At 38.2% G+C, this 24,546-nt stretch overlaps 2 protein-coding genes across 2 annotated transcripts; one reads left to right on the top strand and one right to left on the bottom strand.

Annotated features, from left to right (window-relative positions):
* The first annotated feature begins 3,694 nt into the window (after nucleotides 1-3,694).
* Nucleotides 3,695-20,407, top strand: LOC114245656 (uncharacterized). The gene is made up of 7 exons (XM_028177904.2): nucleotides 3,695-3,976; nucleotides 4,449-4,509; nucleotides 5,257-5,428; nucleotides 6,367-6,502; nucleotides 7,719-7,887; nucleotides 16,243-16,359; nucleotides 18,492-20,407. The coding sequence occupies exons 2-7, from the start codon at nucleotides 4,453-4,455 to the stop codon at nucleotides 18,678-18,680; spliced, it is 840 nt and encodes a 279-aa protein (XP_028033705.1). The 5' UTR covers nucleotides 3,695-3,976; nucleotides 4,449-4,452; the 3' UTR covers nucleotides 18,681-20,407.
* Nucleotides 8,459-12,089, bottom strand: DEF8 (differentially expressed in FDCP 8 homolog). The gene has a single exon (XM_028177903.2). The coding sequence runs from the start codon at nucleotides 11,327-11,329 to the stop codon at nucleotides 9,938-9,940; it is 1,392 nt and encodes a 463-aa protein (XP_028033704.2). The 5' UTR covers nucleotides 11,330-12,089; the 3' UTR covers nucleotides 8,459-9,937.
* Nucleotides 20,408-24,546: the final 4,139 nt, after the last annotated feature.

Genomic DNA, 24,546 nt, shown 5'->3' with positions numbered 1-24,546 from the left:
AAATGTCTCAACAGACATCTAGAAAAATCTAAAATCCAATATAAGTCACACGATTATAAACCGCTATTATTAGTCTTAATAAGATTCATGTTAGACTGGAAAGCTGTTAAGAAAGAAACGCAGTGATATTCCCCTTAACTCGTTGTCTGTGTAGGCAACCTGATCGCAACCCCCTCTAGCAAAGCTGACGAGAAAACAAAGATTAGTCTGCGCATAGAGAGTTTAAATTTATTTAATTTTTAACTATATCGATGGGGTGAAAGGATGTTTTGTTTAAGCAATATTTTTTCAAGTTTACAAGAGAGCCATATAAAGCTTAAAATGATCATAACAAACAAACAAAATATTCAGCTATGTGAATTGCGTAAACATAAGCTTCTTTATATCTGTAGAGCATCGTTGTGTAGTTCACGGTCAGAAGCAACAGCAATCAATCATATGACGCCGCGTGTTTAGGAATGGAGAAAAAAAAACAGATTTTTTCGCTACAACGGCTGGAGCCGGATCGATTGAGCATTTCACCAGTGCTAATAACTATTAGTAGATTGAAATGGAATTTGAAATTCATTTCTAATATTATTATGTATTACTATATTGTTACGCCGGTAAGAGTAACCACATCTATCGATGAATAGCAGAAACGAATATCAAAGGAACTAGTAACATCGAGAACGCTCGAGAAGTACAACGCCACCTATTGTCAGATATCGAAAACGCATATCGAAAATACTCGACTTGTGAGGAATGTTTTCGATAATTCTAGGGATGTCGTGTCGAATATAAAAACGTTGCAGGGACGTCATGAAGTCAATTAGCAATCGGATCTACTCGAAGCGAAACAGCGAAGAGATCACCTGAAGCGAAGTGGAAGAAGTGAATTAAGAATTTTAAACTGTTCGTTAAGTGTTGTAAGTGTTAATACATTTTTAATTTGTACTTGGATAGAATTTTTATTTATCCCGTACCCCAGCGCGTAACAATTTAATATTAAAAATGACACGCAAGATTGGATACGTTATCGCGAAAATTCGATTAATTTTAAAACTATTTTCTCTGTAACTCAATAGTAATCTGTATTCGTGAATCGCGCTATCAACATTTACGCGTAACGTAGAATAAAAGCAAAATCTCGGTTCTAGACTACCGGGGAGTCCTGCGCCACGGGGCGAAGCGGTATGTTGCAGCCGCTAAACTCGCAAATGCAAACATACATCCAAATTTAGACCCTAAGTGACGGTGTTAACGAACCAATTTCAACATTTGCCATTCTGTCGACTGCACACTTAAATTGCTCTGACTATATTCGGGTACCGGCGACATTTATCTATAGAATGACGAATGCTTGAATAAAAATGCTTGAAGTTTGAGATTTCCGAGCCCACGTGGTTGATTTGACTCCTTTTTTGGTAGTTATTTTTTTTAACCGATTTTTTTTATTAACCTTGTAGGCAGACGAGCATATGGCCCTGACGGTGAGTGGTTACCGTCGCCCATGGACTTCAGCAATGCCAGGGGCAGAGTCAAGCCGCCGCCTACCATTAAGTACTCTCCACAAGCCTTGTTTGAAGAAGGACATGTCATAGCGCTCGGGAAACACCGTGGAGGGGAGCTCATTCCAAAGCCGGAAGGTACGTGGCAAAAAAGATCTCTGGAAACGCACTGTGGATGAGCGCAGTGGCTCTAGGTAGTCTGGATGAACTCTACTCCGGTGGCGAGCGGTGCAATGGTAAAAACGAGATGATGGAATCATCTCAAACAATTATACAGTGTTAACAGCGCCCCTAGCGGCAAATGTAGGCAAACGTTCCAACTGCATACAAATTTGAGTTAACTTTTACGCTATCGAGAACGTTAACAAACTCGCACTAAGCACAACTTCAAATAAATCTTAGATTTTTCTTTATGTGAACCGATATTAATGATTTTCTCTCTTTTTTGTTTAAAAGCTGCTGCTTCTTGTCTGATCGGTAATCCTATTTTAATCATATCAAGGTCCGACCACAAGTTATCCATAATAATGCGATTTTTTTTCCTACCTAAGATGGTGGCCTTGAGAGGCTAGGCTAGCGTAACCTAATGAGTAGGTGAGTACAAACTATCCACAATATGCATTTTTTTTTATCCTACCTAAGATGGTGGCCTTGAGAGATTATGCTAGCGTAACCTAACAAATTTGATGAGCTCACGGGGCTCTAACGTTTTTTTTTTTTTTTTTAACGCTGGGGAATCCATTTTCGTATACCCGGTCGAGGGGGGTAACGGACCGGGTTATGTCGGACACCGGCGCCTCCTGAGAGGAAGAAGGGGAGAAGAGAAGAGCCGAGTTCCTTCACCTCCCCCAATTTCTCACAGGAGACTACGCCTTGAAAAAGGCGCGCGAAGCACTTGCCCCGCAGAACGACTACCGACTAAACCTCATCGAGCTCCACCACACCGACTACACGAAACTTACGGTACCGCGATGCGCGCCGAAAGTCTCGCCTTAGGCGGTACCCGTACTAATGTTAAGACGGGATTTGATCCCCGGGAAAATCCCGTAGAACCTCGTCTCGGGCGACACACCGTGAGCGGCGCACAGGAGCTACCTTGCACCGTTTCACCACCGGACCAACAGTCGAGTGCCGGGCGCCCCCGCACCCGGCACTCGATAGTCCCTACGAGGGCTAAGCGGCGGCCTCTCGCACGCGCCGTCCACCCCGCCTTCTGCGCTGAGGAGCCGAAGAGGGATCCCATTCCCTTTCGCGCTCCTCACGGGGCTCTAACCTGACGACGTTGCTAACACTAACCCTTGCAAGAGCAGTGCTTCGCTGAATCTACAACCGGATCGGAAACGCGTCCCACTGAGTAGATCCAGCGAGAAACTCAATGGGCTGAATGCAGAGTTAACTGACTTAAATTTTGTTCTCATATTTTCGTGTTGTAGTCCGCATTCTTTTTTTCTTGTTTGTGAAATACTTTATTTAGTACACGACACGCTAACCGTAATTCGGTGATGCGTGTTTCAAAGGAATCAAACTTGGAAACGAATCCAAGCTGGATGATTGTCGTGGTGATAATATTCTAATTAATATTTTTTTTTGTTAAGTCTGTTTTTTATTTGTGATAAAAACTAATAACTACTCACCCGAATATCGCCGACAGTTTGGTTTTAAAATAAAAATATTTAATTTGCTATCAGCGATTTCATGTGATGATATTTTTTCTTTTTTCCGATATAAATAAGTCAATTTTCACCTTGTTCCATTTTCCTTCTCTTTATATTAAAATTTATCCTAAATCTAAATTCTAGGTCTTTTATTCGCTATTCTTTGAGATATCGTGTGAGTGTTTATTGGCAGAAATAGCGTCATTTTTTTTTTTCTATTTTATTGTGCCGCCTTGTATAGATACAAACATATTCTCAAAATTTCATCTTTATGTGACTAATCCGAGTTAATATAAGCTCCTGTGACTCACGGACAGACACGGTAGGTTTGTCTTCCAACAAAAATAATTATATATGTATCATGTATGTCAGCGCCATCTAGCGAATTCTATACATTTTTACTGAAAAAGTACTGAACTTTTTGTTTTAGATGTCAAAGATGCCATCTGCTAATCGCAAATGCGAACTAATCTCAAATATTACATTTGGCGAGAACTTATATTTTCTTCTATGGTATTTTTAAAGTCACGTACTAGGTCCTGCCAGTCTATTGAGACAGCAAAGAAGTCCCTAAAATCACTTGTACCATTCAATTTCCACTGGCCACCCAAAGCTTTTACTGCGCAAGTCAATACAACGTCATATTATGTTTTGTCAAATCTACGTATTGAACACTGATAGAATTGAAATTGCTAACCAAACACGTATTAATCGTTAAAATAGTTATATTGTAGTATTCACGCGACTTATTCACAAATTATTTGCAAATAAATGTCACTATCCAATCACTGGATGGCACTTTGAAATTAGCGATCGAAGTTGACAATTGAGGTATTTATTTTTAATGATTCTTTATTCATGATACCTAGTAATAATTATAAAATAACTAAAAAAGGAGTTTAAAATACACAAAAAATTCAATATTTATCTTAAAAGTATTTAATAAAAGTAATTAATATTAAAATGTTTTGAACAAATGTCTGTTGGATATTTTTATTAACATTTCCGATGTTAGTAAAGTGATCAATATGTTTAAATGTTTAACGATGTTGACATTGAAAATTAAATGTTGTAATGATTATACAAGGATTTTCAGTTGAAGTAATGAAAAAAAAAAGTAAACAGAAAGTATTGTCATAACAATCAAAGTATTTATTTACCAATATGATTTAATACAAAAAAAATATAACAATATATGTACTGGTTTTTAACATATGTTTCATAAAGTGATATTTAGATGAAACATCTTTATATTAAAATTAGCTTTAGATCTTGAGAAAGGTTTATTTTGTTTTGTTTTCAGACAAATGTCTACAGGAGGCAGTGGAGCTGTATTTTTCCTCGGAACTAGAGCTCATTATCAGGTTTTTATTACAAAATAATCTTTTTTCAGATATGTAATGCCAGCCAGTGCATTTCTTCTTCTTTACTTTTTGGTTCCGGCACGGTTTGTGCATTAGCCAGCGTCAAGTGATAAAGATTTTTATAATTCGCCGTCATTTTTTTTTATAGTTTATGAATAGTAAAAAACGATGGAAACTTAATCAATTGGCATGAAATTAAATGAATTGATATGAGATGAAATATGATCTCAATAAAATAGTGGTCATTTACTGAGACTTTCTCAGTGGACTTTTCGGAGGATCCCGCGAAGCTACGTCCAGTGGCTTTGTTTCATTTTCCCACATTTGTGCTCTTTCACAGGTGCTAAGCAGTTAATAAACCACCGTTATTACACATTTAAACCTGAAGAAACACTAAATAGACAAAATAAAACAAATCACACAACTTCACTCCTCGCGTTCCCGCCAAAAAGTCCAGCCAGTGCATTTACGCATCTTAACCCTTTTAGTGCTGAGCTTATTTTCACATATTTTGCAAAAACTGCCAAAGGGTTTTTGAAAACGAAAAAGTACCTTAGACAAAACTTTCTTAAACAAATCCCCTTCATTCCCTCGCCCTTCAAACCGAAACGCATTACTGCTTCACGGCAGAAATAGGCGGGGCAGTGGTACCTACACGCGCGGACTCACAAGACGTCCTACTACCAGTAAAAATTTAATTAGTTCTAATTTGTTTCCTTTAAAAAGCCACAACAACTTTCCGTTCAGGTCCTCCAACGGCCCGAAAATCGTTTCGATTTGGATAACGGAAACGAATCAACGGAGTCCATCTATCAGAATCGTTCGGCGCAAGAGCTGTGGCCTGAGGGTAAGATGAAGGATTCAGACAACAAGAACCGCGTTAAAGAATGCAATTGGAGCTACGAAAACGAAGTTAACGGTGAGTTTGCGAATTGTTTTAAACTCTAGATGCTGTAGCGACGCCCCGCCTATTTCTGCCGCGGCTTGGCAATTTTTTTTTAACTCCCACCTAAGCTGAGAGCCTTGAGAGGCTATTTCAGCGTAACCTTAACTAGTATGTGAGCTCACGGGGCTCAAACCTGACGACGTTGCTAACACGAACCCTAGCAAGAGTCGTGCTTTGCAGAATCTACCACCGGATCGGAAACGCGACCCACTGAGAAGATCCGGCAAGAAACTCAGTGGGCTGTGTCTGAGGGTTCTTGGCAATGGCGTAGCGATCTTAACTCGCGCCCAGATCACAATACCTTTTTAGCGTAATACTTTCCAGAAATCAGTTATAATACAAAAAAAGATATCTTGTTTTATGGGCCATTTGGCGCCCCTTTGTGAGTACCAGGGCACGGTGTCTCCTTGCTCCAAAGGATCGGGAATGTAGTTACCGGCGGCCATGATGAGAGGGTTCTCGTGTCGTGCCACTTTCGCGAAATGGCGCATTGATGCCGACTGTAAATACTTAATGATGGACTCTAGGTCCAGGTCGTCGTGTAAGTCAATGTACCTGACGAACCACGGGGCTCCGACGGCTATCCTGCAAAAACGGGATTGAATGGTTTGAAGGGGTTTCAAGTTACACTTGCATTGGTAATGACGGGGCGTATGCAAGTTTTGTAGTGTCACCTTATTACGAAGGGACAATTTACTTTACTTGCAAATCATTGGATAGAAGCGTCCTAGTATGAAGGCGGCACGATCGCGTACCGTCTTTAGTCTGTAGGGGCTTGGAAGGTGGGGCAGCCGTTGTACTGCATTGACGTTTTCATGTCTATAGGCTCCAGTAACCATTTAACATAAGGTGAACCGCGAGAAATAACAAAAAAAAAACATTGATTTATTTACGATATGTCCTGCTTTCAGTGTCCGATGAGAAATTAAGAGAGGAAAACACAGGCAATGGAATCATAAGTCGTTCGATGCGACGCGAAAGCGAGACGGCCTCTTGTGAAAAGGACAACGATATTAAGCCTGCCTTGTTGAACATCGATCCAGACAGGTAGGCGTGACGTCAGCAGACTTCACCCACAGGATCTATTTATTTATTTAAAGTACTGCCACATTACAAACACCTAACATTGAAAAGAAACTTAAACTATTTAATTTATGGCGTGATGCATGTGACAACAATGGCATACATAGCTTTGGCAATTCATCGGCTCGAAAATGGAATACATACAATAATAAAAAAAAAAACAGTACTATTTGTTGAAATATTAATAAAAATGAATTAATATTAATGAAAATGAATATTAATAATGAAATGAAGGATCATGGAGGACAGAACTAAGAAGTAGGTACAATCTAGTGTATTAAAAAGTGTCCGCTGATTTAAAGGGTGCTAATTAAAGTGGCGCTACTGTAGCAAGTGGAAGGATTTTAAAAACAGCGCTATTAATTACCACAACCAATTCAACCCAGCACACTTTACTCTGTGTAAAACTGCTATACTCATAACATTATTATATATTTAATCCGCAAAATTATAATTTGCGTAATTACTGGTGGTAGGACCTCTTGTGAGTCCGCACGGGGGTAGGTACCGCCGCCCTGCGTATTTCTGCCGTGAAGCAGTAATGCGTTTCGGTTTGAAGGGTGGGGCAGCCGTTGTAACTATACTGAGACCTCAGAACTTATATCTCAAGGTGGGTGGCGCATTTACGTTATAGACGTCTATGGGCACCAGTAACCACTTAACGCCAGGTGGGCTGTGAGCTTGTCCACCCATCTAGGCAATAAAAATAAAAATATATATATAGGCCTTCAAGCTTGAGATCTATGTTTCGATTGGGTTCCAATTACGCGAATTATAATAATACCTATATTTTGCGGATAAGTACGATTTTTATTGAACGATGTTATTCCGTCTGACGCACTGACAATCGGTGGGGCACAAAAAATACTGGATTGGGGACCTCGTGCTGGACGTCGTAATTTGGGCGGACAGCTAACGGGGAGGACCGATGATTTGATCAAAGTGGTTGGTAGGGACTGGATGTGAAAGGTAGCAGACCGTAGAAGATGAGGTGCATTCGAAGAGACCTACACTCAGCTTTGGGTGGAGACAGGTTAAGGAAAAGATTCCTTATAGATATATTCGATATTTTTTTTACCTTTTTGCGGGATTCGAACGCGGGTACACTCACGTCGCTCGATACGAGTGCCCCCGCGTCTTATCCTCCAGGCCGCGACTTATAAGCTGATATTCGCGGCAGCGCGTCGTCTCCGAAGCCGCGTCGGCGTCGCCACTTCCTGTCGCTGCTGTCGTCGCTGACGCGACGCAAGCGACGCCACGACGCTGACGAGACCCAATACCTGCGCCACATCGAGAGCGCGCTGATGACCTGCACGTACAAGGAGTCCTGTCGCTGTCTCGACTGTCAGGTGAGGCCCGGGATCCTAATCACTTACAGCTTCAACTGTTCAGGGTTATTTTTATAGCTTAGATGGGTGGACCAGCTCTCGACGACATCTACAACCTAAATGCTGTCACCTACATTGATATATGAGTTCTAATGTTTCAGTTTTTACAGTATAACGTCTGCCCCGCCCATCAAACCGAAACGCATTACTGCTTCACGACAGATATAGTCAGGGTGGTGGTATCTACTCATGCGGACTCACAAGACATCCTACCACCAGTAAATGATATTATAATGTAGGTAGTATCGTCAAAGAATCATTCAGATTCGTTCTGAAGGGCGTTTCACCACCACCCACCACCACACTGGCGTGATGGGAATTCGCATAGGTAGAAGGCACCTCGTCCGACCATTTCTGTCGCGAAGCAGATAGCGCGTTTCGGTTTGAAGGGCGGGGCAGCCGTTGTATAAGTGGACGGCGGCATTTACGTTGTAGATGTCTATGAGCTCCGGTGACCACATAACACCAGGTGGGCCGTGAGCTCGTCCACCCATCTAAGCAATAAAAAAAAAACGATAAATTAATACAAAAATTCCAATAGTAAAAACTTTATTGTTTATTGCCAAATTCAGTAGGTAACCGATTTAAGCAAAATTTCAGCACCAATATACACAATCCAAAATATTGTCGTCACGTTAACATTTAAGCTTAAATTTACAAAATATATAAGTTAAACTAATTTTATTAATGCCTATATTCACGCGACGAAGTCGAACTAATAAGGTAATAATAGTCGATACTGTCCACAGTTTATAAAATAAAATAATTGGCGCCCGCGATTCTAAATTTAGAAAATATAGCCAATGAATTGAAGTCTCAAGCCAATCCAATGGATTTTTTTTTTTTAATAGAGTAAAGAATATGTTATTTTAACTCGAAAATCTGCAAAGGGTGGTAGGACCTCTTGTGAGTCCACACAGGTAGGTACCACCACCCTGCCTATATCTGCCGTGAATGCGTTTCGGTTTGAAGGGTGGGGTAGCCGTTGTAACTATACTTGCGACCTTAGAACTTATATCTTAAAGTGGGTGGCACATTTACGTTGTAGATGTCTATGGGCTCCAGTAACCACTTAACACCAGATGGGCTGTGAGCTCGTCCACGCGTCTAAACAATAAAAAAATAAAAAGGGTACCTAATTGCGTCACATTTCCTTATTCCTTTACACAGACCAAAGGTTAAGAAAAATAAAGCTTCTAGATACCTATTCATTATGGCTCGTTATTATTTCCTCCTTGTTATTGTTTGAATAGTGTCATTGTGTGTTGTCAATGTCTACTCAGCTATTATTTTTACGATTACCTGTTTTTGTGCACTTATTTTTTTTTATTTTGCCTCTGAATGCACAGGGAAGTATTGTTTGAAACATTTTCTCAAACACATAATGTTAAGAAGTTGGTTGATAATGAAAACTAAAATAATTTTTTCCAATGAGACAGGATTTAAGTTTTAAATAAATGTAGCTAAAAACAATAGTTAGCTTTTGAAGATAGAATCAATGAGATAAATTTGAATACAATTCACAAGATATCGAGAATGTAATGTTAACCTTTGACTATAGCAAAATATTAAATTGAATTCATGATTTTCTTTGTCACAAATTGTATGTAACCATCCACTGGACTTTATCCCTATAAATAAATTATAAATTTTGGTACATCACATGTACAAATAATTAACTTTAGGATTATCTCAAAGGTAATGTCGTTATTGTTCTACTATGGTTTAGTACTATGCTTTTAATCAGCCTGAAGTATCAATCAGCGGTCATTTTTAATTTTTTGCAACTTCCAATCAAACTTAATTCAGAATCCAGCTTTTGATTTTGGGAAATATTTTCTTCAATCCAATAATTACTCAAACAATTCACTCTTCAATTAATGAGGTGTTTAGTAAACTCTATTGATAATATATTTTGTCTAAAGCGTACACATAAAACAAAATTGTCTTAAAAATGAAATGGCAAATTGATTTATTACAATAGAATGAGAAGTAAACCACTACTAAGGAGCTAGATAGTTTCACTCAGAGGCCCGATAGAGGTATCAACAAATTTGTCAATGTCATAATCAGAATGTAAATTCTTATTTTCCTTTTCGGTGCTTTTATTTCTCTCGTCTATCCTGGTGCACTTGAGGCAGGTCTGTCCTTTACGGAGCCAACAGCCTCTGTGATACATAGAATTGCACTTCTCACACATTATCGCTCCACTATCAAAGGGATACAACACTTCATTATTGCTGCACACTTCACACAAATAACCTTTGCCTGAACACAGAGGGCAGTTTGTTATATGTGTCCGACAGACCTCTGTCAGTTCAGTCAATTCAGTTTCTAACGACCCGTCATTAATCGCCTGTAAGTGTGACATACTGTACTTCTTGTTTACGTCTCCGAGTTGGACGAATAGAGGAGACAGGAGAGTTGTGCCTTCGGTGCAAGCGCAGAGGTATCTACGCATCCATTCCAGGTCCTTGCGCATTTTGTGAACCCATTCCAATTCGGCAATGAAGCTAAAGAGCTTAGGATTAATGTTTTCAATGTTTATGTATGGTCGTGACCATGCTATACTTAACATTTGGTAAGCCAGGCGTGAGACATAATGTTTCTCCCAATCCCAATTGTGGACAACTCGAGCTGGTATCGCAAACTGATCGTTCCAATGGCATGTTGTACAGAAATAAAGACCTGTATAGTCACATAATCGAGGCTCGTTCCAAGCATCCTTAAAAGTTAATGTGGTTTCACATTCAGCACATTTATAATCTTGTGCTGCTAAGCCTCTTTCTGGGCAGATGTTCATGTCAAACTCCCCCTTTTCTGTCATCACGACATGAGCACACACTCTGCATATGTGATCGATGCATTTATAATGGCACAAGTATCCACAGTCTGTACAAATATATGAGCTCTGAACTATACTCCATATTACACCGCTGCAGTGATCACAATACTGTTTGCGGTTGTTTGGGTTGACCTGCTGCTCGAAGTGATGACCTTTGATGGATACTTTGACCCTGGTCTGACCCTCATTGTCCTTCAGGTCCTCTAACCTCAGCCTGAGCTCGACTAAATAACGCACTAGCCATTTGCGTTCGTCGGAGCATTGGGAGCTATTCAAAATTAGTTCTTTACATTGATTTATAGCTTTTTCGATGTCTTCTTTGGTCGCAGAGCTGTGTATCTTAAGTTTCTTGTTCGCTATCGATTTCGGTATGTAGTTTGAGTCGTAACTCTCGTCAGCAGACACGCAACCAGAAGTCGAGGAAGATGGGCTTCGATCAGTAACGGAAGTCCTGGGATTACAGCATATCAAACTGCCACGGTATTTAGGCGAATCATGAGCGAGAGCCGCTGCCATTGTGTGCGAAAGCAATCGGTTCCCGCCGTAACAAAGGAACATCAACAAATATGATCAAACTTTTTTCAAGGTTTTCTTCGGAATTGATCGGCCATTTCTCTCGTTCGAATCACTTGTACAAATTTAACGTGGTCTGATATATTTGTACTGCGTTCTCGTGACGTTTCCGTGTTTACATTTCCTTTGTTTTGAATTAAATTGCTATTTTTTTGCAATCAACACAAAAATGTTTCGTCATGACTTTGACATTTGGATTTTACTCCTCCCCGGTTGGCTGACCTGATTCTAGTTGCGATCCGTACTACGTAACAAATTTGTAAATTTCAAAATTGACTGCTCAATTGGAATAAAACGATCTAAAACATAAAAAACTGAATAATTATAACAAAAACAAAGAGGGTATAAAAGAATATTGAACAATAATAAAATTATTCCCAAGGCATTTATCCAATCGTTAACTTTCCATCAATACTCTACAAACGGAACGCAGTACGCAGGCGTGCCAACTTTACAATACTATTAAACGCAGCTGACAAAGTCAATATTTTGTAATCTACACTGCTAGTTCTAAAGCCCCTAATTACAAAGTAACTAGTTTTAAAAACACAATGTATTCCAAACAAAAGTTTTGAGACGATCCGATTGCAGATTTAAAATGAGGTCATGCTTATTTTGACCTCCTTACCTCGATACCTATATTTTGCTATAACTAAACTAGTTATGCAAATAATTAGAAATATCAATGGGTCATGCATTTTGTAATCTGACTAATTAATGTAAATATAGGTTTCCTTGTATTATGATAGATGTTTATTTGCTGTTAATTATGACAGTACGCCATTTTTTTTCTTTTCTTTTTATGACTTGAGATAAGGCAGTCAACCTGATCATCTATACCATCCTCCATGACCAATGTTTTTTTTTTTTTTAATATTTTGACACCCGTCATCACAGGGCGTTACTGTTTCCCCTAACATAGGTCAGAGTCTTTTTACATCCAATTCGTATTTAGATTTTAACTTACACCCTATCCATTCTACTCCTTCTTTGGGAGATCCTACTTTGGCCTACTATTATTTATTTTATCTTTATTAATACTGACTACTAACAATATTTCATCTTATTCTAATAAACCCCACCTGTCTTTTAAATATTTTATTATTAATCTATGTCCATTGTTGCCATATCCTTATTTCTCTTACTATTTAATTAACCTACTTATATCTATTACATATTTTCTTGTTCTTTTTGCACATCTTGACCAATGAGTTCGAAGTTTCAATTGCATAATCATATGCCCCAAGCTTTCAATCGGAACACATGACAGCGTCGCCGCAGAAATACACAAAAAGGAAATACTCCTACGCACTGGAGTCAGAGATGACGGTCCCGATTTTGTTAAGAATAAATGTTATTTATTTATTCCGGAGTTATCAGACATCGCACGCAGTAAGCCACGGATACTTCGATTAAGAGAGAGAAACAGAATGATATCTACACTTTATTCCTTCAATTGTGTTATTTTTTAACAGACTTCAAAAAAGGTGGAGGTTCTCAATTCGACTGTTTTTTTTTTTACGTTTGTTACCTCATAACTTTTGACTGGGTGAATCGATTCTGATGATTCTTTCTTTATTAGAAAGCTGACGTTTCCCGTGTAGTCCCATTTCAATTTAGTTCAGTTCTGATAATGGTGTCCATGAGGAAACCATATAAGTCTTAAATTTGCATTAAGTACGTTTGCGACAAATAGATGAATAACTCAATAACTCATTATCACGCCAACCGATTTCGATGATTATTGTTTTTAGTGTATACTAGCTGACCTGGCAGACTTCGTAGTGCCTCAATCGATAAATAAAAGACCTAAACTTTTGTATAAAATAAACTTTAAACGAACAAAAGGAATCCGTCCGACGGAGGACACATCAAAGGGAAAACAAAATTATTATTTTTATTGAATTCCGAGCATTTTCATATTTATTTACTTTTTAAACCTTCCCTGGACTTCCACAAATAATTCAAGACCAAAATTAGCCAAATCGGTCCAGCCGTTCTCGAGTTTTAGCGAGACTAACGAACAGCAATTCATTTTTATATATACCTAGTCAGGTCATAAATTCTGTCACATGTTTAATGTAAAATAATTGAAACAAGTTTATTCATTATGTAACCATTCATATACCAAAATGAATTTAACAAAACATAGATTCTTATGACATTAAAGTTTATTCAAAATGACCTCCGTGATTTTGAATACAGGCCTTCAATCTGCGCGGCCAGTCGTCTATCGCAGCACGAACGAGGTCCATGTCAATATCGGCGGCTGCCTTAATCAAGGATGTCTTGAGTGACTCCAAATTGGGATGAGGCTTTGAGCACGCCTTTTCCTCCAAGTGTTGCCATATCTTGTAATCTAAAGGATTCAAATCTGGACTGGAGGAGGGCCAGTCTTCGTGCCGGATGAAGTCGATTTCACGCGCCGCCAGCCAGTCTTGTGTGCTCTTCGCTCTATGAGCTGGCGCCGAATCTTGTTGGAATACCCAGTGCCTGTTATTGAACATGGTATGAGAAACAGGTTCCACAAGGTTCGTCTGGACTGTATTTTGATACACAACTGCATTCGTTTTTACACCTTTCTCACAAAAATGTACCTCTGTTAAGCCCCAATAAGAAACTCCCAACCATACCATGAGCGAGGATGGAAAATGACCTCGTTGGACACGCGGAATACGGTTGCTCGCTTCTTCACTACTGTGTGCGTACACCTTATCATTTTGTTTGTTGTAGCTCTCTTCTACGGTAAAAAAATTTTCATCCGAAAAAAGAATTTCCCGATATTTTTTTCCCGCGTACCGCTTCAACAAAGCGCGGCATCTCTTCAGTCTCAGGTCCTATAGACGAGCATTCAAACGATGTTCTGTTTTTCTTCGATATGCCCGAAGCCCTAAGTGTTCATTTAACACCCTTTTCACCGTGGTTCTGCTTAACCCCATCTGAAGGGCCAACAGTTTCTGCTTACGTTTGGGATTTCTTTGAATTCGCGCCTTCACAGCTTTTATCACTGCTGGAGTCCTAACAGACCGAGGGCGACAATGAAGTAGGAACCTATGGAAATGAAACGTCAACCAAAATTTCGTGCCACTGTGACGTCATCTGGCCACAAAACATGGCGGCTTTAGTGCTGTACAAAAGATTTCAATGTTATCAGGTTTTATCGATAAACGTTCTTGGCTCATTTTATTTTAAATATTGTTGAGTATTATTTATTTGTAGAATTTATACTTTAATGGGAAGTAAGTAGGTATATTGTTATGTGCAAATATGATATGATTTAGATGGGTGAAATCTAAGACAAGTTCGTCCTTCGAATTTGCCAAGTAAACGATATGATGATTTTTAAAAGTTGCTACACTGATTTTATAAAGTTGTCGTTTGTCGCAAAACACAAAGATATGGCGTAGTTCAAAGCCATCAGCCCATTTCTAGCATGCTAAATGTTATTGTATTTTGAGTACGTGTTTTTCTTAGACTATTACAATCTATTTTAATTGTTTTGCTGACTCTAAAGTCCGTAACATACTACCGCAGCGCACCCCAAGGAAGGTGCGCCGCACCATTTGAATCACTTTCGCCTGAGAGTGATTCAAATTTTAAACTTATCAAGGGACCGCGTGAAAAAAAAAACACCTACAGAATATTTATTCATTAATTACAAACGTCATTCCTTGTGACTTCCTCTCTAAAATCACTTAATTATTAAATATTTAACAAATTTACAATAGTGTTTTACTCACTGCGGAATAAAACTATTTTATTTAAATAGTTCCGAAGAGATTTTGTCGGTAGCCTTTTTCCCGAAATATCTAAACAGAATGTCTAAATATGTTTTGATGACATATTTTAAAGTGGTATTTATGATTAGTGTCATGATCAATAGATTCTGACCGAAAAATGGATTTTTGGATGAGGGCTCCATAATGAATTTAAATACATATAGATAATAGTTTTAGGGCATCGACTTTCTTGAGATTCTATAAAATACGTTTTAATTATTATTTTTGTATGTTTTAAGCATGATAAATTATGAAATTTTATATAATCAATCATATTAAATCGATATCAAAGTCAATAAATAATGTACAACCCAAAACAGACAGCCGAACTGACGTGACAATGACATTTGGCGCGCTAAACATGGCGGATTTTCGGCCTCATTAGACGGAGACGGAGATATTTACGTATATTCATGTTTCATTTTATGTACGCACTGAAATACTGTTATATTGTTTTCCTGCGAGTTAAAGTGCTGAGTAAGAACGAGATAGATATATGTTTATGTATGTGCCTTCAAAATGGGTGCTATTTATATAAGCAATTGTACGTATAGAACAATATGTCGTGTCCCTATTATATAGGTCTATGGAGGGCGACCACTTCTTGACCTGTCATCTACACTAGAGTCTTCATTGTATCGTTTGATGGTACGATAAACGAATCTTTTGGTTATATTCAAAATTTTCAGTATGTTAAAAATTTGACTTGGCGCGTAACCGCAACGATGCAACGCAATAACTGCAACACGGTCTTCTTTAAGCGTCCACTCCATATTTAAAAATGAGTAAAATTCTAAAAGTATACAGTTTTATTTTCATGAACAATTCGAAATTCGAATTCAATAAACTTTTTTGTGGCCAGCATTCTAAAAGAAAAGTTTTTACTGTGTGACAATACTTATGACCTGACTAGGTATAAAAGAAGAAGATAGAAGATTAATGTTTCGGAATATCTTTTTCTATTTGAAGTCTGTTTTTGTTAAAGCATGTCGATTTAAAATCATTAGTTACCTAAGTAATCTTTGGGAGCCTACAGTACTAGTCCGAATAGGCGCGAACGGAAAATTTTATCATAAACTCTTCATGGCATCGGATCTTATCACGGTTTCTTTATTATAGAGCCGTTACTTCGAGTGTGACGAGAGCGAGGATTACTCGTCGGACGACAGCGACTATTACCCTCAGCAGATCCTCCCTCCAGCGCCGCAGCCGATGCAGCAAGAGGAAGATGATGAGGTGAATAGACATTTTCTTTTAATACTGTGATGGGTGGGCGACCTGACAGCCCAGCCGGTGTTAAATAGTTACCGGAGCCCATGGACGTCAACAACGTATATGGTGACACTCAGTTTTTAACTGGTCTTGGGACGTCTTGTTAGTCCGCACAGGTAGGTACCACCGCCCTGCCTATTTCTGCCGTGAAGCAGTAATGCTTTTCGGTTTGAAGTGGGGCAGCCGTTGTACTGTACTGAGACCTTACAACTCATATCTCAAGGTGGGTGCCGGCATTTACGTTGTAGATGTCTATGGGTTCCCGTAACCACTTAACACCAGGTGGACTGTGAACTCGTTCACCCATCTAAGCAATAAAAAAAAAGTGACCTAAGCTATATATGATAGTTAGTATGGAGATAATTAAGTATGAATTTACATTAAATACCTACTTCGTAGCCAAAAATAATGTTTACAAAGCCATCTGTCATCTATGTGTGAAACTAGGGATAAACCGTTTTTTTCATCAAAAGGAGAAACCCGAAATTCATACAAACTTGGGCCCGGCGTTACAGTGCTAGAATTTGGGCCTAAATTACAATACCTTAGAAGGTTTCATGAGCCCAATTTTCAGGTTTCCCAGCAATGGCCAATTTGGTAAATGAGTCGACTATTATCAAAGCCGGCAATGTGACTTTTGGACAATTATTGGTAAATCAGAAAAACGAATTATTGACTTTGTATTCCATTGGCAGTCACAAAACTCTTCTGAACGACATCTTAGATAAAAAACAGGTTAAGTATTAACCTTTATTTAATGCAGGTTTTGAACCGTATTCTTTGAAGAAGACGATTGATATTCAAATCAATCTGTATTGACATATCAATAACATTTTTTTCTCCAAATGCACAGATTGCCACCTTTGATAATAGACGACTCAAATCACACAATGTTTACATTTTAGGTTATGTTTATTGTTCGAGATATTTTAATAAAAAAACGATATTTTTGAGGCTGTTTCCTACTAAAGATGAGTAATTTTTTACGAAACCTGTTGCAGCAACAGGTTGCTTGAAAATAAAAATGGAACCTGTTACGAGAAATCGCGCATAAAGTTGTTTACGAAAACGAACAAAGCCAAAAATTAAAAACAACTTGTCATAACTAAATGGCACAGTTATTTATTTCTTTTAATGATTTTTGTTAGTAGATTTTGGTGCTTTATTGCGTTATTCAATGAGATTAAGTCTGGCCAGCGAATCATGGCACAACTAAAGAGCGGCAATCCAAAATATCTTCAGTTGGCAATATTAAAGATAACATAACACGATTTGATACATTTGTGTTTTTCTATGGCATAGTCACATTAATATAAAAATGCAAAACTACCCTTTCATGCTATATTTAATGTTGTCAGTTGTAGATATTTTGAATTGCCGCCATTGTAAGTAGTTGTGTCACAATTCGATGGCCATACTCTATTTACATTGATTAAAATACATATAAAAACAGTCATTTATCCTAAAACAAAAGAGTATTAATTATTTTTTACACTCGATTTCCACTAAATCGATCCCATTTTAGGGATGCTAATAATCCGCACGTTTGTGGAGCTAGTTATGTATATTGAAATAAGTGTTGCAGATGTTTACAAAGATTGTTTAAAACAAAAAATAGAATTCAACTTTTTTTCTACACTTGGCCATTGTCAATGAAGCTAAGATTTCAATAGGTTAATAAAGCAAAATAGACGAATTTTTTTATACATATCCCATTCGTGTAACGCTTAGGCCCAGAATGGGGTTTCTCCTTTATTATGTTTTAAAGAAATTGCAATATATAAGCACGAATATGAAAAATTGTGGGCTAGGCCACTTTTACGCCGACGGCCTCACAGCCCACCTGATGTTAAGTGGTTACTGGAGCCCATAAACATCCACAACGTAAATGCGCCACCCACCTTGAGACATAAGTTCTAAGGTCTCAGTACAGTTACAACGGCTGCCCCACCCTTCAAACCAAAACGCATTACTGCTTCACTGCAGAAATAGGCGGGGTGGTGGTACCTACCCGCGCAGACTCACAAAAGGTCCTACCACCTTAGGGTAACGTTGTTTGCAAAAAGCGAAATTTTCGGAAACACAACGCGTTCCAGGTATTTGTCGACACGGCTCCAAGCGATAACACCTCAACCGACATGCTTCTCGAGAAAGAGAAGGCATCGATATCTTCGGAGGAAGTCGACGAGTCGGAGGAGGATAACATGCATCTGGAAGTGGCGGCCGGAACGCCAATTCTTCTCAACTATTTACTGACACATCCGATAACGTGTGCCATACAGTAGTTGACTCGCCCCTCAAACAGCTGGTGGGTCAGCGAATCTCAAACTTTCGAATCGATTTTAGTCGATTATTTTCAAACTAAAATCGATTAACAAACAAGACAAGATTAACAATCAACAATTGTTCGTATTAAGCTGTTTAAGATAATTCGCGTTGATTTAAATGGATTACGCTTAGATGTTGCACTAATAGCTTTATGGCTGGCGATAATTTGTTTACTCAGCTCATAGAAATTGTGAAACTGTAAATGCTTGTCTTTTTTTCCTACCTATCCTGATAGCCTTGAGAGGATATATCAGCGTTGCCCTAGCGTGTAGGTGAGCTCACGGGGCTCAAATTGGAGTGTTGCTAACACTGGCCCTGGCAAGAGCAGTGCTTTGCAGAATCTACCACCGGATCAGAAACGCGGAGAAACTCAGTGGGTTATGTCTGTGGGATGCTTGTCTTTATATAGTGGGTACCGGTAAAGAGAACTGCCTTAAATGGACAAAAAATATGAGTGGAAAGTTATGACTTGGAAACACATACAGCGGCGATGTACCGAGCGAGGTGTGATGTGAATGTAGATTGTTTCTTTGCTCAGTTGGATGGACGCCCTGGTGTTAAGTGGTTACTGAAACCCATAGGCATCTACAACGTAAATTCGCCACCCACCTTGAGATATAAGTTCTAAGGTCTCAGTATATATTAAGATCTAGTTTATTAAATCCATTGCGTAGCGCGTTCGAACTCACGGTCGACGCGGCGGATATCACTTTGGCCACATTCTATTCGTACACTTACAATCGACGCGGCTTTAGTGTTCTTAGTGAGTGTTTTTTAACGTTCACGATAGCGTAAAAGTTAACTCAAATTTGTATGGAGTTGGAACGTTTGCCTACGTTTGCCGCTAGGGGCGCTGTTCCAACTGCATACAAACTTAACTTTTACGCTATCGAGAGCGTTAAAAAAACACTCACTAAGCACACGGTACTACTCGCTAGGGTTCGCGTTCAAGATAATTTCTCACGATACAAACACTATTAGCTATGCACAATTCGAATACGCTAAAGATATAATTATAATCGTATGTGCCTAGTATTCATAATTCGAGAGGTGAACGGCTATTTAGATTACTTTTCGCAACTTTACATGAGAGCTACCTAAAAGTTCAAAATTTGGAAAAAAAAAATCATAACAAAAAAAAACTTGTTTTTATTTTTTATTACTAAGATGGGTGGACGTGCTCACAGCCCACCTGGTGTTAAGTGGTTACTGGAGCCCATAGACATCTACAACGTAAATACCGCCACTCATCTTGAGATACGAGTTCTAAGGTCTCAGTATAGTTACAACGGCTGCCCCGCCCTTCAGACCGAAACGCATTACTGCTTCACAGCAGAGTAAGCAGGGCGGTGGTACCTACCCGCGCGTACTCATAAGAGGTCCTACCACCAGTAAAAAGATGTAAACCATTGTTTATGCCAATACCAAATAAAACACATATTTAATCACAAAGATAAATGTCACGTATTATGTAAGCAAAATGTCCCTTAAACCAAATATCTTTTCACCCCTCGATGTAAACTTAGTCTTAAAATTTCAAGTCAAAAAAATATTACTATATACTATAATTACAATGGCGATTATATTATAGTTTCAAAATAGGTAAGCTAAAAAATAGTTCTTAGCTGTGTGTACGTGGCTTAATTGTTGTAAAGAATATTGTAAGCAATAAACCAATCTAATGCAGCGCTTGGTTTTTTTATTTACTTATCAATTACGCACGGTTTCGCCCTAAATATTTTAAATGTGAATATAAGTGCTCTGAGGAATTGTTCGAGATGATACCGACATCTCGTTTTCACCATCGCACCGCCCGCCACCGGAGTGGAGTTCATCCATACTACCTGGAGCCACTGCGGTCATCCAGTGCGTTTCCAGGTCTTTTTTGCCACGTACCATCCGGCTATGGAATGAGCTCCCCTCCACGGTGTTTCCCGAGCGCTATGGCATGTCCTTCTTCAAACGAGGCTTGTGGAGAGTATTAAGCGGTAGGCAGCGGCTTGGCTCTGTCCCTGGCATTGCTGAAGTTCATGGGCGACGGTAATCACTCACCATCCGGTGGGTCGTATGCTCGTCTGCCTACAAGGGCAATAAAAAAAAATCAAAATTATTAAGCACAATTTTTTTATTTTTTATTGCCCTTTAGGCATACTGCCGGGAATCCGCCGTCACCGTGAGTACCAGCTCAAAGATTGGGACAGTCGTTGTAAAACACAATTGAGACTTCGACTGGAGTGTATTAATTAATTAAATGAAACCACAAACAAAAATCTCATTTCAAATTTTTATTCTTTCTTTTCAAAACATAATTAACGTGTTCCGAATGTTTTTTTTTTTAATTATTTATTTTTATAATTATTATTCACGTTTTTTTTTCACAGACCCTCTCAACGTCACCTCCATTCAACTCACTTTATTGTAATCGAACGATTGAAGACAATAACAATTTTGGAAAATTTATCAAAATTACAATTACTTTTTTGTGCCTTTAAAATAACGCTTCTCAATCTCACTCTCTATAAATAATGTAACTAAGAGAAAATTTCTTGAATGGAAACTGAGGGAAATAGCTAACTTGCGATACTCCACCAAAAATCACACTAACGGTAGTTCTTAAGCTAATTTCTACCTTAAAATTTAACTCCCCAAGATCGAAACTCAGACACCCGCCGCAGTCCATACTCTACACGAGCGCTTTGTTCCTCGCTAAAAGCATTATAACTAATCGTTACTATTTTTTATATATACAAAAGGCGTTTTTACACTATTCAATTTAGTTAAAAAATAATTTATCGCTTCCACATAAATTTCAAATTTCCTTTCCTAGTCAGATAATTCAACTTTGTATTTATATTTTTTATATTTATATTTCTTAACTTATTACAAATACTTTTTTAGAAATAAAACGCGTCCGCGCCAACCCTGGACCATCAGCGCAAGCTCGCAGGGTCAGCCCTGCGTTCCACAGTACATTCGGCCACAAGACCATTCATTTACAAGCTGTGTGTATCGTTAGGTTAGGTTCACACTGCATTGTCTTGCACGTTTATTTGCAGTATACGTCTTAACGAATGAATAGTGGCTCGACTCGTAGAAAATCGTACACCGCTTATGCGTTTAAACCAGCCTTTCACAAAGTGGGCGATAACGCCCCCTTGTGGGCGCTGCAGGCCTAAAGGGGAGCGGTAAGACACCCAGAAAAAAATAGGAGCGTTGTGTAGATGCTTGGGAGGCGATTTGTGATTTCATCTAGGAAGACTTAAGACATCGTATGTGTTCTCGCTATAGTGGTTTTTAGGTAGGTTAAAAAAAGGGGGGCGCTAAAAAATAATTAGACAGTAGACAAAATTAGTTTGAGAGCCCCTGGTTTAATCAAATACTCAACGGACTTGTAAAGCAAATCGAATGAACGTATAACGTTGCAGTGGCGAATAGCATAGCTCTATCTCGTTCACACGTTCATTTTTGTAGCAACATTCGGTCGCACTCGGGCGTCATCGGGCGCGATCGGAATTCCCGAACGCGCAGGTGTCCCGTGACGTCATTCAACAAGATTCGCGCGCCGATTTTAAGTTCAATATTAAAATCGAAATTTTAGTTTAGTTTGTATCTAGTGCCTAGTGCCGTTTACTCCTTTTTGTTTATATTTTAATATTGTACACATATATATGAACATTATAGATATCATTGAAATAGTGTGTTTGACTATTATATTATTCCGAGTGAAAATATCCCGCGAATACGAAGAACAAATAACAAACCACATTTTTAAACGAATGAAAATCGACGGTATGTACACCCGGGTGATTGTACGTTAAAATAACGAATACAAAGAAAACGTGCAGGATAATGCCGTGTGACCGGGTACACGTGCTTTAATCCATTATATTAATCATCGAGACACGAAGCTCCCTTAGTTTGGTGGCCGCGAATGCAGTGCAGAACTTTTTTTTTATAGGGATTTTATGACCTGGTAACTAAGAGCTTTAGGTCAAGTCTTATTTTAATGGTGTGAGAACAATTTTTAATACCAGGGTCATCACCAACGGAGATTGCACGTGCTGTCGCGACCTACCGCAACATTTTGACGGTCGTTTTTGGCACATCAAAGAGCTTAACTGTTGAATTGAAGCCGCCAAACTTAGACGGTGACTGTGAACCAATAGCGCTATGAGACCATACATGTTTAGCGCAGCCGGTTAACGCTCTACATATGATGCTAATGAGCAATTTATTTAATATCTAAAAATGTACACATATCGTCTTTTCGCAATAAAAGTGTACAATTTCCAAGAATATTCGAAATTAAGTTAATATGCGGAATCATTTGGTATCACCGGTATTTTTCTCATAAATACTGTAAAAGAGCGTAGTTTACTTTTAGTTTTTTTTTTATTTACCTATTTTATGACTACTATTAAAAAAATTAAGACATAATTTTATCTTACTTTAAAAGACAGATACTTAATTGAACTGATAAAAAATAAAAAATAAATGTTGCAAAGATTAAACCTTTAAGACACTCTCCTGTGAAATTAGTGAGTTTTGAGATTATACAGTTTTAATGCGAGAAGACGGTATGTCAAGTGTTCAAGATGCAAATGCAGTTATGCTTGCCTAAAGCTCACGGTCAACGTGGTGTTAAGTGATTACCGGAGCCCATTGACATCAACAATACAATCCCAACCCACCTCGAGACATGAAGTCTAAATCACAATTGTATAGTACAATGGCTGCCCCAATCTTCAAACCGAAGGCATGATTGCTTCGCAGAAGAACCAGGAATGGTTTTGGTATCTACCAATGCGGGTTCACCAGACTCTCTCACACCAGAATATGGTGTGTTTCAGTGTCAAATTTCTTTAATAACCATACTCATTTGACTTATATTAGGTTCTGTGTTATACAAGAGTAATGTATCACCAGGTTATTGGAGTGTCAGTTCTATTATTCTGAATAAATATATTAAAATCAATTAGTTATAATGTTTTTATACCTTATACAACATGTCGCAGTTTTGATTTATGACAATTGCCATAATATGTTTTTTTTTTAACTATCAATTGCACATTTAAAGAACTATCCCTAATTTTATATTAAGTATTTAATAATGAGCGGTGTCGGTCAATTTCTACAATACTAGATTAATCAGTTTAATAAAATAATAATTTAAAAGGACATTTCGTCCGTTTGTTGAGCTATTAACAGGAATCAGCTGTTATGTTTAATAATTAGAGGGACATTTTTTTGGCTTACCTAAAAAGTACTGCATGAACATTTACAAACATACATCTGTGTGTCAGTCAAACTCAGAATAAAGCTCAGTAGAGGCATTAAGTCCGATATCTAAAGCTCAATTTTAATTACCTCGGATACCTTTCAAATTATTTATATATACATGATGAGTGTTTTTTTAAAGTCAATAAATATAGTTTCTAAGTATGCCCTCGGTTTTATAGGAATTTAGACTTTAGTGCACCCACTTAAATTTAAAATTTCAGGTAATGCCTGACTTTAGATTAGACAAATACGAGCCTGGGGTCATTGACTTCGCACGTCAGCTTGTGAACAGTAATGTTTTTTCTGTGCAAAGATTATGTCAAGTAAATCTCTATATTTTAGGTACATACAGTTTTACATCTGGACGCCATCATTAATGCAATGCAGTAAACCAAATCGAACGGTGGTTAATATTTGTACATACACACATTATGCTGACTTAATTTTATAGTGGCACAAGTTATAATTATTTTAAAAATATTATTTTAAATTTATGGTATGGTATTATTTTAAAAAATATAAAATTTTTTGACATTACGCCTT

The sequence above is a fragment of the Bombyx mandarina genome, chromosome 02, assembly GCF_030267445.1.
Source record: "Bombyx mandarina strain Sakado chromosome 02, ASM3026744v2".
NCBI classification, from domain to species: Eukaryota; Metazoa; Arthropoda; class Insecta; order Lepidoptera; family Bombycidae; genus Bombyx; species Bombyx mandarina.
This window is presented reverse-complemented; position numbering and strand designations above follow the sequence as displayed.